We start from the raw sequence: 13745 nt of genomic DNA on the forward strand, positions 1-13745 counted from the left end.
GAGAACTCGTAGGAACATAACTGCTTTAGGCCTCATAGATTTTGGTCAGTACCTTATAACATAGCAAATGGAACAAGGGAACCAAATTAGTGACTACTGATTGTAGTAGGCAGAATTCTAAAGATGTCCCCCCAAGATTCTCATCCCCTGGTTATTCAAACACTAATCTAGGTACTTCTATCAAAGGACTTTGCAGTTGTAATTAAAGTTACCAATTAGCTGATCTTAACATGGAAAGATTATCATCGACTGTTCAAATGGGCTGATGTAATTGCATGGTTCCTTAGGACCTTCTATGTACAAGACCATGTCATTTGCAAATAGAGTGAGTTTTACTTTCTGTTTCCTTTCTGACTGCCCTTTATTTCATTTCCTTGTCTAATTGCCCACCTAGAAACTTGGGTGCAATGTTGAATAGAATTGGTGATAGCAGATATCCTTATTTCCATTAGTGGAAAACTTTTTAAACTTTTACCATCAGGTTTGATGTTAGCTGAGGGTTTTTTGTAGATGTCATTTATCAGGTAAGCATGTTCACGTCGCTGACTAATATATGAAGTGTTTTTTATCCCGAGAAAGTGTTAGACTTTGTCAAATGTGTTTTCTGCATCTATTGAGATGATCATGTAATTTTGGGCCTTTATTTATATGGTGTTTTATAGTGATTAGTTTTCATATAGTGATTGGTTTTCATATGTTGAACCAAATTTGCATTCCTGGGATAAATTCCATTTGGTCCTGGTGAATAATCCTTTTTATATCTTTATGTCTTGCTTGATGAGGCTTTCCAGTATTTTGTTTAGTATTTTTACATGTATGTTAATCAGGGATATTGATCTATAATTTTCTTTTTTTTGATATGTTTGTGATATGTTTGCCAGGTTTTGGTATCAAGGAAATAATGGCCTCACAGAATGAGTCGGGAAGTCTTTCCTCTTATAATTTGTGCAAGAGTTGGTGAAGTTAGTGTTAATTCTCTAAATGTTTTATAGAATTCACTAGTTCATCCTTCTGTGACTGAGAATTTCTTTGTGGGGACCTTTTTGGTTACTGATTCATTCTTTTGTTATCTATTCAGATTTTCTATCTCTACTAGAGTCAGTTTTGGTCCTGAATCAGTTTTTGTGTCTTGCTAGGATTTTTTTCCTATTATCAAGGTTATCTAATTTGTAAGCCTGCATTTGTTGATAATATTTCCTTATAATTCTTTTTCTTTCTATAAAGTTGGTAGTTCTGACCCTTGTTTCACTATTCATTCAGTAAATTGAGTTGTCTTCTTTTTTTTATTGGTCAGTCTAGTGAAAGATTTATTAATTTTGTTGATCCTTCCAAAAACCAACTTTTGGTTTATTTAATTTTATTCTATTGGTTGTCTACTCTCTATTTGATTTATTTATGCTCTAATATTTACTGTTTTCTTCTACTACTTGCTTTGGGTTTAGTTTGCTCTTCTTCCAGCTTTGTAAGGTGAAAGTTTAGATTGTTGATTTTAAAACTTTTTTTTAAATTTAATAATTAATAGCTATAAATTTATTTCTAAGCACAAATTTAACTGCATCTCATGCATTTTGATATATTGTATTTTCACAATGCTTCAAAATGCATGAGATGCAGTTAAATTAGTTATTCATCTCAAGTATTTTCTAATTTCTCTTCTGATTTTCACCTTTGACCCATTAGGAGTGTGTTATTTAATGTCTACATGTTTGCAAATTTCCTGCATTTCTTTCTGCTCTTGACTCAAATCACTCCATTGTAGCTGTAGAACATACTGTATGATTAACATCCTCTTAAATGTCTTGAGACTTGTTTTGTGGCCTAAAATAAGGTCTTTCCTGGAGAACATTTTGTGTGCACAATAGAAGCATATGCATTTTGCTGCTGTTGGATAGAGGATTCCACATGTGTCTGTTAGGTCTAATTGGTTTATAGTGTTGCTCAAGTCTTCTATACCCTTACTGATCTTCTGTCTAATTGTTCTATTCATTCTGAAAAATGGGGTGTTGAAGTTTCCAACTATTATTGTTGAATTCTCTGTTTTCACTTTGATTCTATTAGTTTTTGTTTCTTATATTTTGGGGCTCTGTTTTTAGGTGCATATATATTTATAATTGTTATTTGTTTGATGGGTTGATTCTTTTCTCATTATAAATTGTTCTTTTATGTCTCTAATAACATTTTTATTGTGCATTAAAATGTTTTTTGAATTTCCAGCTCTCTTTTAGTTGTTTGTATATTTTTTATATTTCTTTATTTTCAGCCTTTTTTTTTGTAGTTGAATTGTTGGCTTATGTTTTTATACAATATATCATCCTCAGACTTTTGATTGGAGACTTTAATCTGTTTACATATAACATAATTACTGATAAGATAGGATTTACACCTGCTATCTGCTATTTGTTTTCTGTCTATGTATTTCTTGTTACTCTGTTCCTCCATTACTGTTTTCTTCTCTGTTACATATATATTTTCTATATGTATTATATATTGTATGTATATATATAAAATTTTGAACTAGTTTACTGGATGCTTTAGAGATTACAACAATCTATGTTGGATTAGTCCAATTTAATTGCATTAGTATTTAAGAAATTTGTCCTACCTAGCTCTATTCTCCCCACCTTTATGCTGTTATTGCCACAAATTGCATCTTAATATATTGTGTGCCCATCAACACTGAATTTTGAGTTTGATTTTTATCAAGTATAACAATCAATTGTAGTGATTAGTTATTGATTTTATAATTTATATCTCTTTACTGATAGTCTCTACTTTGTAAGATATCATTCTCATGGTTTCTTAGTTCTTTAGACATGGTTTCCTTTAGCTCTTTGAAATATTTTAAATAGCTGATTTAAAGTCTTTTTTTCAGTAGGTCCAATGTCTGGGCTTTCTCAGAGACACTTTTGTTTGATTGTTTTTTTCCTTTGTGTGAGTCACATTTTTTTGTTTCTTTGCATTTCTCACAATTTCTTTTGAAACATGGACATCTACAACAATATAATGTGGCAAGCGTGGAAATCTTTTTCCTTCACTTTTACAGTTTGTTGTGGTTTGTTGTATTTGTTGTTTTTTACTTTAGTGACTTTCCTGGAATAATTCTGTAAAGTCTTTATTCCTGTCATATGTGTCCATTGAATTCTCTGCTTGGTCAGCTAAGTGGTCAGCTGGAAAGAGAGTTTCTTAAATGCCTGGAACCAGTAAATTTCCCAGTGTTTGTTGAGGGACTCTATTGTGGTGTATCTTCAATACTTACCTAAGGCAGTTGATATCTCTGTCTTATTCTTCACTTCCTACCTTAAGAGAGTCTCAGAGTCAGCCAGAGATGAGAGCTTAGGGCCTTTTCAGGTCTTTCCAGAGCATGTGTACAGCCCTATGCATGCACATGTCTCTATAGGTTTGCGGGAAGATGTTGGAGCATTTCAAAGCTCCTATGGGACATTTCAGTTTCCAGTTTTGCTTTAAGCTTTTGGTTAGTCTGTTGTTGGCCCCATATGTTATGTACTGCACCAAGCAACAGTAAAGTTAAAACACTTGCAGTAATTGTTTTCAACGCATGCCTACTGTAAAGAGTCTATTTGCACTGGGCAATTTCAGACAGTCTTATAAGTGGTGTCTTTCAGGAAACACCAGACATATCAAATAATGATAATTTGATAATTATTTGGTAATGAGGTTTGAAAGAGTTTTAACTCTATTCTGCTCATTTCTGTGGTTGCCATGCTGCACCAGGAATGTGGGCTGCCATTTTTTATAGTTGCTGTGGAGCTGGAGAGTGGTGGGAATAGGGCCAAGTTAAAAAAAAAAAAAAAAGGAAAAGAAAACCCCCCTTAAAATTTAGTATTTTTACTGAGATTCAGTTATTTATTGAATGAAAGGTCTCCAGTTTGCCATAAGCTTTACTGTGGCCATTTTTGTCAATATTTTCATTGCTTTTATTGAGGAGAAAAATTTCAGAGGTCTTTACATTGACATTTTTATTAATATCACTCTCATTTTTATTGCATATTTTATGATTCCCTTAAGTGATTCACCTAGCCCTTTATCACTGAAGCAGACTTAAATGTATATGGCAGCATTTATTTACACATTGCTAGCAATTATAGGGGATTACTATTTGAGGGTATCCTTTGATACAGTTTTAACAAGTATTATGTGCTTATGTCAAACTTGTTAGTTTAATGAACAGGAATGAGGCAAAACTTTATGATTCAATAAAAATGGAATTTAATAAATAGAAATTACCAACTTGAAGGAGTTTGTATCTAAGACTGTTATTTAACCTCTGTTATCTGAACTGAGCCATATTTCTGTCACAAATGAACACACTTTTCCTGTTCCAAAAGTTTTGACATTTTAACCTTTGCTTCAGGCCTTGGATCTTGTCACAATGATCCATTCCTGCAGCCTGATTTTTTTGGATATTATCTTACTGTTAAAATACTCAGTTTTTCGAGTTCCTTTGAGCCCATTGGTTACTCTACAGCATGCAATAGGATTTCTGTTTCTCCTGCTTACATTCATTCCCATTAATCACTTAGAACTTGGGAAATGGCGGAAAGGCAAGACTGCCTATCAGTAGTTGAAGAAAGTGAGACTGAAAATTCTACCTTATCTTTTCTAAGGATCAAGGTTGGTGGAATTCACTGCCAAAGTTATTGAATTAGCCCTCAAAACTTGATTCATGGTTTTTGTTGCTTTCATATTTTATATACTTCTGGGGTTTTACTCCTACATGTACCCAGCTACTAAGAAGAAAAAGCCCTTTAACATAAACATTTAAGATTATAAGTGAAATCATCCTGTCTTATTTTGTAATTTTAATAATTCTTATTTTGTAGCTTTAATAATTAACGACTTCACCACAAGGTGGTTTTAAATCTGTTTCAAAGATAGGCTATGCAGTTGCTTTTATTGATGCGGTAATAAAATGGGAATTTATGAATCATATGAACAAACTGAAATGAATATGGTAGAGATTAATAGGAGACATGTGATGAGGATGGTGTTGTGTGTATGTGTGGTATGATGTTACTAGGCTCCCTCAAGGACTAAGAGGGGTGTGTGGAGAGAATATTGAATACCTTTTTTTGTTTTTTTTTTATCAGCTTTGAAAGTCTCTTCTTGATGCTTAGAGCCAGCAGTAGGAGAGGATATCAGATGAGGGAATGGGCATGTGGGAAAAACTTATGCTGCCAAGGATCTGCTTCTTTCTTTTATACTCATAGACCTGATAACTAAAGTCCTAGGGAAAGCAAGATATCTTTCTATAAGATGATGTTCTCTAAGGAACATCTCCAACTGTGAATTAAAGAACTTCTATACTCATAGGGAGCAAGGTAAAATTGAGTGTGCATTTGAAAGAATGCTATTGTCACTACATTGGAATTTAAATAAATAAATAAATAAATAACAAAAAAACAAGTATTGCTATTGGGTGCATTTTGAATACTTTTTTACCCCATGAAAAGAAATCTTATTACTAGAACAAATGCTAAAGGATCTCAAGTTGTTTCTGAATTTAAAACTTTACTTTTTATGATAACCTGAAGGTTAACCTCATTTAATTTTTGACAAAATACAGAATAATTTACAGTGTCATAAAATGTGCCAGATGACATAGTTTGTATTTATAAAACACCTAGCTTAAATATTCATATAATTTATTATTTTATTGAAAATGCTGTTCTATTATTTAAAAGCTTAATGTATCAATCTGATTTTTAAGACCAAACTTTCAAAAATAAATATGGTTAATTTAAGTGATTTCCTTGACAAATGAAAATAATTTTTACTGTATGTATGTATCACAAATGCTTTTTAGTAGCTGAGTATTTATAAACAGTAATTGAAGGCCTGTTGAATACTGTTACCATTTGTATTGCAAATAATTGTATTTAAACTGCAAACAATAAATCCATATGGCTTATTATGCTCGTTTGATTATTCACTTGCTTAGCATTTGCTTTCCCTGCTGAACATGAAGCAAGAGCAAACTAATGGTTGTCCACTTGTATCACCATGATACCAGCTCTTCATCTAAATTATATTTATAAAATTATTCCAGGTAGTACATTCTGAGAACAATTTTCTGTTATTGCAGGGACTTCAGTTATGCTTATGACTATGTTATATGCAATCATTAATGTTCTTTTCTGCTTCATTAGGGTACAATTTTGGAATAGCTGTAGGGAAGAAGAGGTTTTTTAGGTTTCATAATTTTACTATTGATTCTCTCAATGATGTGACAATAAAATTTGATTTCCAAGACAGCTTTCAAATACCACTCAATAATTTGGGTAGGTATGCCATCATAATCATCATCAACATCATTTTTTCATTCTTTTTGACAAATAGTGGCATACCAAATAGATGAGCAGGAAACAGTGGTTTCCATATTATACACTATAACCCTGTCAAGCATTGCAAAAAATCTATGAAAGCCCAGGGAATGTTCCACATTTATTTTATAGGCTTCTAAATAGTAAGTTGACCGGCATGGTCTGTACTGAAGCATACAGAAGAGCATCGGGACTCAGTATCGTTTTCCATAATCCTGGCAAAAGCTGGGACTATTTGATCCAATTCTTTGCAGAGAAAAACACAACAAAATAGGATCTCTTTTGAATTCTTCATTGAATTACTTATTTTGGTGGGCAGTCCCAGTATAATGTTTTCCCTGGATATCATCTTTGCTGGGTTATAACTTTCTAAGTTATGAGATGAATTTGGTCATGGACTACAGCCCATAACAGTGTTTTAGGGAGTATACTCACAATTAGTTATTTTACTGGGGAATATATTGAAGTAACAATATCAGCCAGACCATTTGCAAAAATAAATGGTACAGTTAAATATTTCATTCTTTAAACAAAAATATATTGACCCAATGTGGATATAGGCCTGAATTATTGCCTGGTGTATTAAATAAGTTTACCAGTGATGGCTCTGCATCTAACACACTGACCCTTGTTTTTAACAGCTCACTTCCTCTCATTGGTCTCTAACGTGGATTCTCCTTCCTCAAACTTACGAAGCAGAGTTTTTCTTTCCACAAATAACCAACATGCTTGTCAGGTATTTGAAAGCACACAGCATTTGAATTACTTTCCACATTTGGGAACTTCTTTATTATAATTATTTGGACATTCATTATTTTTCACAGATTACATTTTATTACTTCTCCAGCCAGATGAATGGCAAATTAACAGTTGGCTTTCAAACTACCTGTGGTGGTCCTACACAGCATTTATGGCAAAGCACGGCTGGGCTCCAAAATCAGTGGGAGAGGACTGTCCTCAAAATCCAGAGCCCCCAGAGATTTCAGGTATGCACGTTGTATTTTCTGTGTTTGAAGGAAAAACGATAAAGTATAGAGGTTTTGCACCAGGTGAATTAAAAGCAGGATGATTAATCATCCCAGTTGTTCTGAGGACTGAGGAATTTGCCAGAACTTCAAGTGCTGAAACCAAACAGTCAGAAAATTGGGATGGCCAGTCACCCTAAAAGACAATTTTAAAAAGTTTTAAATTTATGTATCAAAACTAAGGTTGTTAAATATTAACATACATTGATATATAAGTAAAATATGACCTTCTAATACTCTTCCTAATTTCTTGAATCCCTCCACTTTTCTTAAAAACTCTCACTATTCCAATCCTCTCTTTTTTTTCCTTTCTTATTCTTAAGAATCACTTCCCTTCCAAAGTTTTCTCATGCTTTTGAGAGAACGGGACTATCTTAGGTAATGAGGAAATAGACAGTTTGATTTAAATACTAATTTCAAATGCTGTTGAAGTGGAATCATTGTCATATTCGTTTCATGGTGAAAGTCAAATTATTCAATACAGCCTTTATTTTCCAAAATAAATTTGAGAATTAAAGCCAATGCAAGCCTATAAAAGACAAACTTATTTATGCAGCCTAATAAAACTTATGGATGGTGGAAATTATAATCTAATAATTATTATGGGAGTTCTTGGAAAAGTATTGCCCACTTTAACATTTTGGACAGCCAAGCAAAATTTTCCAGTAAAAATGGGATCCTAAAGCATTTTATTCTGAACGAATTTGCTTTTTTTTAAAAAAAATCTGTATTGGAGTGTAATTGCTTTACAATGGTGTGTTAGTTTCTGCGGTATAACAAAGTGAATCAGCTATACATAAACATATATCCCCATATCTCCTCCCTCTTACGTCTCCCTCCCAACTTCCGTATGCCACCCCTCTAGGTGGTCACAAAGCACCAAGCTGATCTCCTTGTGCTATGTGGCTGCTTCCCACTAGCTATCTGTTTTACATTTGGTAGTGTATATGTGTCCATGCCACTCTCTCACTTAGTCCCAGCTTCCCCTTCCCCTTCCCTGTGTCCTCAAGTCCATTGTCTACGTCTGTGTCTTTATTCCTGTCCTGCCCCAGGTTCATCAGAACCTTTTTTTTTTTTTTTTTTTTAAGATCCCATATATATGTGTTAGAATGCGACATTTGTTTTTCTCTTTCTGACTTACTTCACTCTGTATGACAGTCTCTAGGTCCATCTACCTCACTACAAATAACTCAATTTCGTTTCTTTTTATGGCTGAGTAATATTCCACTGTATATATGTGCCACATCTTCTTTATCCATTCGTCTGTTGATGGACACTTAGGTTGCTTCCATGTCCTGGCTATTATAAATAGAGCACTGTGGTACGTGACTCTTTTTGAATTATGGTTTTCTCAGGGTATATGCCCAGTAATGGGATTGCTGGGTCATATGGTAGTTCTGTTTTTAATTTTTAAAGGACTCTCCATACTGTTCTCCATAGGGGCTGGATCAATTTACATTCCCACCAGCAGTGCAAGAGGGCTCCCTTTTCTCCACACCCTCTCCAGCATTTATTGTTTCTAGATTTTTTTATGATGGCCATTCTGACTGGTGTGAGGTGATACCTCATTGTAGTTTTGATTTGCATTTCTCTAATGATTAGTGATGTTGAGCATATTTTCATGTGTTTGTTGCCAATCTGTATATCTTCCTTGGAGAAATGTCTATTTAGGTCTTCTGCCCATGTTTGGATTGGGTTGTTGGTTTTTTTGAAACTGAGCTGCATGAGCTGCCTGTATATTTTGGAGTTTAATCCATTGTCAGTTGCTTCATTTGCAAATATTTCCTCCGATTCTGAGGATTGTCTTTTCGTCTTGTTTATGGTTTCCTTTGCTGTGCAAAAGGTTTTGTAAATTTCATTAGGTCCCATTTGTTTATTTTTGTTTTTATGTCCATTTCTTTAGGAGGTGCATCAAAAGGGATCTTGCTGCGATTTATGTCATACAGTGTTCTGCCTATGTTTTCCTCTAAGAGTTTTACAGTGCCTGGCCTTACATTTAGATCTTTAATCCATTTTGAGTTTATTTTTGTGTATAGTGTTAGGGAGTGTTCTAATTTCATTCTTTTACATGTAGCTGTCCAGTTTTGCCAGCACCACTTATTGAAGAGGTTGTCTTTTCTCCATTGTATATTCTTGCTTCCTTTATCAAAGATAAGGTGACCATATGTATGTGGGTTTACCTGTGGGCTTTCTATCCTGTTCCATTGATCTATATTTCTGTTTTTGTGCCAAAGCTACTGTCTTGATTACTGTAGCTTTGTAGTATAGTTGGAAGCCATGGAGCCTGATTCCTCCAGCTCCATTTTTCTTTCTCAAGATTGCTTTAGCTATTAGGGGTCTTTTGTGTTTCCATTCAAATTGTGAAAGTTTTTGTTCTAGTTCTGTGAAAAATGCCATTGATAGTTTGATAGGGATTGCATTGAATCTGTAGATTGCTTTGGGTAGTAGAGTCATTTTCACAATGTTGACTCTTCCAATCCAAGATCATGGTATATCTCTCCATCTGTTTGTGTCATCTTTAATTTCTTTCATCCGTGTCTTATAGTTTTCTGCATACAGGTCTTTTGTCTCCTTAGGTAGGTTTATTCCTAGGTATTTTATTCTTTTTGTTGCAGTGGTAAATGGGAGCGTTTACTTAATTTCTCTTTCAGATTTTTCATCATTAGTGTATAGGAATGCAAGAGATTTCTGTGCATTAATTTCGTATCCTGCTACTTTACCAAATTCATTGCTTAGCTCTAGTAGTTTTCTGGTAGCATCTTTGGGATTCTCTATGTATAGTATCATGTCATCTGCAAGCAGTGACAGTTTTACTTCTTCTTTTCTGATTTGTATTCTTTTTATTTCTTTTTCTTTTTCATCTCTGATTGCTGTGGCTAAAACTTCCAAAGCTATGTGTTGAGAGTGGGCAACCTTGTCTTGTTCCTGATCTTAGTGGAAATGGTTTCAGTTTTTCACCATTGAGAATGATGTTGGCTGTGGGTGTGTCATATATGGCCTTTATTACATTGAGGTAAGTTCCTTCTATGCCTACCTTCTGGAGAGTTTTTTTTAATCAGAAATGGGTGTTGAACTTTGTTGAAAGCTTTTTCTGCATCTATTGAGATGTTCATATGGTTTTTATTCTTCAATTTATTTATATGGTTTATCACATTGATTGATTTGCGTATATTGAAGAATCCATGCATTCCTGGGATAAACCCCACTTGATCATTGTGTATGATCCTTTCAATGTGCTGTTGGATTCTGTTTGCTAGTATTTTGTTGAGGATTTTTGCATCTATGTTCATCAGTGATATTGACCTGTAGTATTCTTTTTTTGTGACATCTTTGTCTGGTTTTGATATCAGGGTGATGGTGGCCTCGTAGAATGAGTTTGGGAGTGTTCCTCTCTCTGCTATATTTCGGAAGGGTTTGAGAAGGATAGGTGTTAGCTCTTCTCTAAATGTTTGATAGAATTCACCTGTGAAGCCATCTGGTCCTGGGCTTTTGTTTGTTGGAAGATTTTGAATCACAGTTTCAATTTCAGTGTTTGTGATTGGTCTGTTTATATTTTCTGTTTTTTCCTGGTTCAGTCTAGGGAGGTTGTGCGTTTCTAAGAATCTGTCCATTTCTTCCAGGTTGTCCATTTTATTGGCATATAGTTGCTTGTAGTAATCTCTCCTGATCCTTTGTACTTCTGCTGTGTCAGTTGTTACTTCTCCTTTTTCATTTCTAATTCTGTTGATTTGAATCTTCTCCCTTTTTTTTTTGATGAGTCTGGCTAATGGTTTATCAATTTTGTTTATCTTCTCAAAGAACCATCTTTTAGTTTTATTGATCTTTGCTATTGTTCCCTTCATTTCTTTTTCATTTATTTCTGACCTGTTCTTTATGATTTCTTTCCTTCTGCTAACTTTAAGGTTTTTTTGTTCTTTCTCTAATTGCTTTAGGTTTAAGTTTAGGTTGTTTATTTGAGATGTTTCTTGTTTCTTGAGGGTAGGATTGTATTGCTGTAAAATTTGCTCTTAGAATTGCTTTTGCTGCATCCCATAGGTTTTGGGTTGTCGTGTTTTCATTGTCATTTGTTTCTAGGTATTTTTTGATTTCCTCTTTGATTTCTTCAGTGATCTCTAGGTTATTTAGTAGTGTATTGTTTAGCCTCCATATGTTTGTATTTTTTACAGAGTTTTTCCTGTAATTGATATCTAGTCTCATAGTGTTGTGGTTGGAGGAGATACTTGGTATGATTTCAATTTTCTTAAATTTACCAAGGCTTGACTTGTGACCCAAGATATGATCTGTCCTGGAGAATGTTCCATGAGCACTTGAGAAGAAAGTGTATTCTGTTGTTTTTGGATGCAATGTCCTATAAATATCAATTAAGTCCATCTTGTTTAATGTATCATTTAAAGCTTGTGTTTCCTTATTTATTTTCATTTTGGATGATCTGTCCATTGGTGAAAGTGGTGTGTTAAAGTACCCTACACTGATTGTCTTACTGTCGATTTCCCCTTTTATGGCTGTTAGCATTTGCCTTATGTATGGAGGTGCTCCTATTTTGGGTGCATAAATATTTACGATTGTTATATCTTCTTCTTGGATTGATCCCTTGATCATTATGTTGTGTGCTTCTTTGTCTCTTGTAGTAGTCTTTGTTTTATAGTCTATTTTGTCTGATATGAGAATTGCTACTCCAGCTTTGTTCTGATTTCCATTTGCATGGAATATCTTTTTCCATCCCCTCACTTTCAGTCTGTATGTGTCCTAGGTCTGAAGTAGGTCTCTTGTAGACAGCATACATACAGGTTTTGTTTTTGTATCCATTCAGCCGGTCTATATCTTTTGGTTGGAGCATTTAATCCATTTACATTTAAGGTAGTTATTGATATGTACGTTCCTATTACCATTTTCTTAACTATTTTGGGTTAGTTTTTGTAGGTCTTTTCCTTCTGTTGTGTTTCCTGCCTAGAGAAGTTCCTTTAGCATTTGTTGTAAAGCTGGTTTGGTGGTGCTGAATTCTCCTAGCTTTTGCTTGTGTTTAAGCTTTTGATTTCTCCATTGAATCTGAATGAGATCTTTGCTGGGTAGGGTAATCTTTGTGTAGGTTTTTCCCTTTCATCACTTTAAATATGTCCTGCCACTCCCTTCTGGCTTGCAGAGGTTCTGCTGAAAGATCAGCTGTTAACCTTATGGGGATTCCCTTGTATGTTATTTGTTGCTTTTCCCTTGCTGCTTTTAATATTTTTTCTTTGTGTTAATTTTTTGATAGTTTGATTAATATGTGTCTTGGTGTGTTTCTCCTTGGATTTATCTTGTATGGGACTCTCTGCACTTCCTGGACTTGATTGGCTATTTCCTTACCCATATTAGAGAATTTTCAACTATAATCTCTTCAAATATTTTTTCAGTCTGTTTCTTTTTCTCTTCTTCTTGGACCCCTAGAATTTGAATGTTGGTGCATTTAATGTTGTCCCAGAGGTCTCTGTGTCTCATGTTTATTTTTGCATCAGTGCAGGCCATACCTGACTTTGTGATGTTGCCAGACTTGTAACTCCATTATCTGTGTTGTGATCTGCTTTTATTTTGCTACTTTGCTATTCTTTTTTTTTTTTTTTTTTTTTTTTTTGGCCATGCCCCCGGCCTGAGGGATCTTTGTTTCCCGACCAGGGATCGAACCCTTGCCTCTTGCAGTAGAAACACAGGGTCCTAACCACTGGACCACCAGGAAATTCCCTTTTCTTTTCTTTATTTCACCTAACACAACAAAAGTGAGGTGGGGATGTTTGGAAATCCTTATTTGCCAAAGTTTTGGAGAAAACAAAAAATGTTAATCACTTTTCTTAGAAACACAACTACCATATTACAAACACAGCTTCTGACTATAGGGCCTCTCTTTTTAGAAAATTATCATGGGGTTCCACTTTCTTAAGCTCATTCAACCTATCCCTCTTTGCAGGATCCCAGCCAAAATCCCTGGAAAATCTTTTTGTTAAATACGTTTAACTGGAGTATCTCATTGTGCCTGGTGGGTCTTCTGTTTCATAGCCACACAGATCCATTAGTAATTTCCCTACAGTTAGAGAAATAGTTCTTTACCTAAGGAAAACGTTTCCTCTTTCTGTGCCAGTGGGCTCAAAAGGCAGCTGATTTTCATACTAACATTTCTTCAGTTGAATCCAATAAATACATATTGCAAACTCTGGTGAGGAGAGGATTGAAGGTAAGAAGGTAATTTAAAATCTACTTCATTAGATCAGGTGTGAAGATATACAAGTGGAAACAAGGATGGAAAGGAGGGGGTGTTAATAGGTCCTGACTGATTGGACATGTGACTGGAGGAGAAAGTCATTCCAAAGGTCATTTTAGAGTTTTGAACACTGAAGTTTTGAGCAGTCTT

General features: G+C 34.5%; 1 protein-coding gene across 1 annotated transcript in view; it reads left to right on the plus strand.

Annotated features, from left to right (window-relative positions):
- The window catches only part of MALRD1 (MAM and LDL receptor class A domain containing 1), a 621227-nt gene that overhangs the window by 50311 nt on the left and 557171 nt on the right, over positions 1 to 13745 (plus strand). Inside the window, exons 3-4 of the mRNA XM_082449909.1 lie at positions 6983 to 7077; positions 7166 to 7327. Coding sequence (XP_082306035.1) covers positions 6983 to 7077; positions 7166 to 7327 — 257 coding nt within the window. The remainder of the gene's footprint in view (positions 1 to 6982; positions 7078 to 7165; positions 7328 to 13745) is intronic.

The sequence above is a fragment of the Balaenoptera physalus genome (assembly GCF_965194825.1).
Source record: "Balaenoptera physalus genome assembly, chromosome: 2".
In the NCBI taxonomy this organism is placed as follows: Eukaryota; Metazoa; Chordata; class Mammalia; order Artiodactyla; family Balaenopteridae; genus Balaenoptera; species Balaenoptera physalus.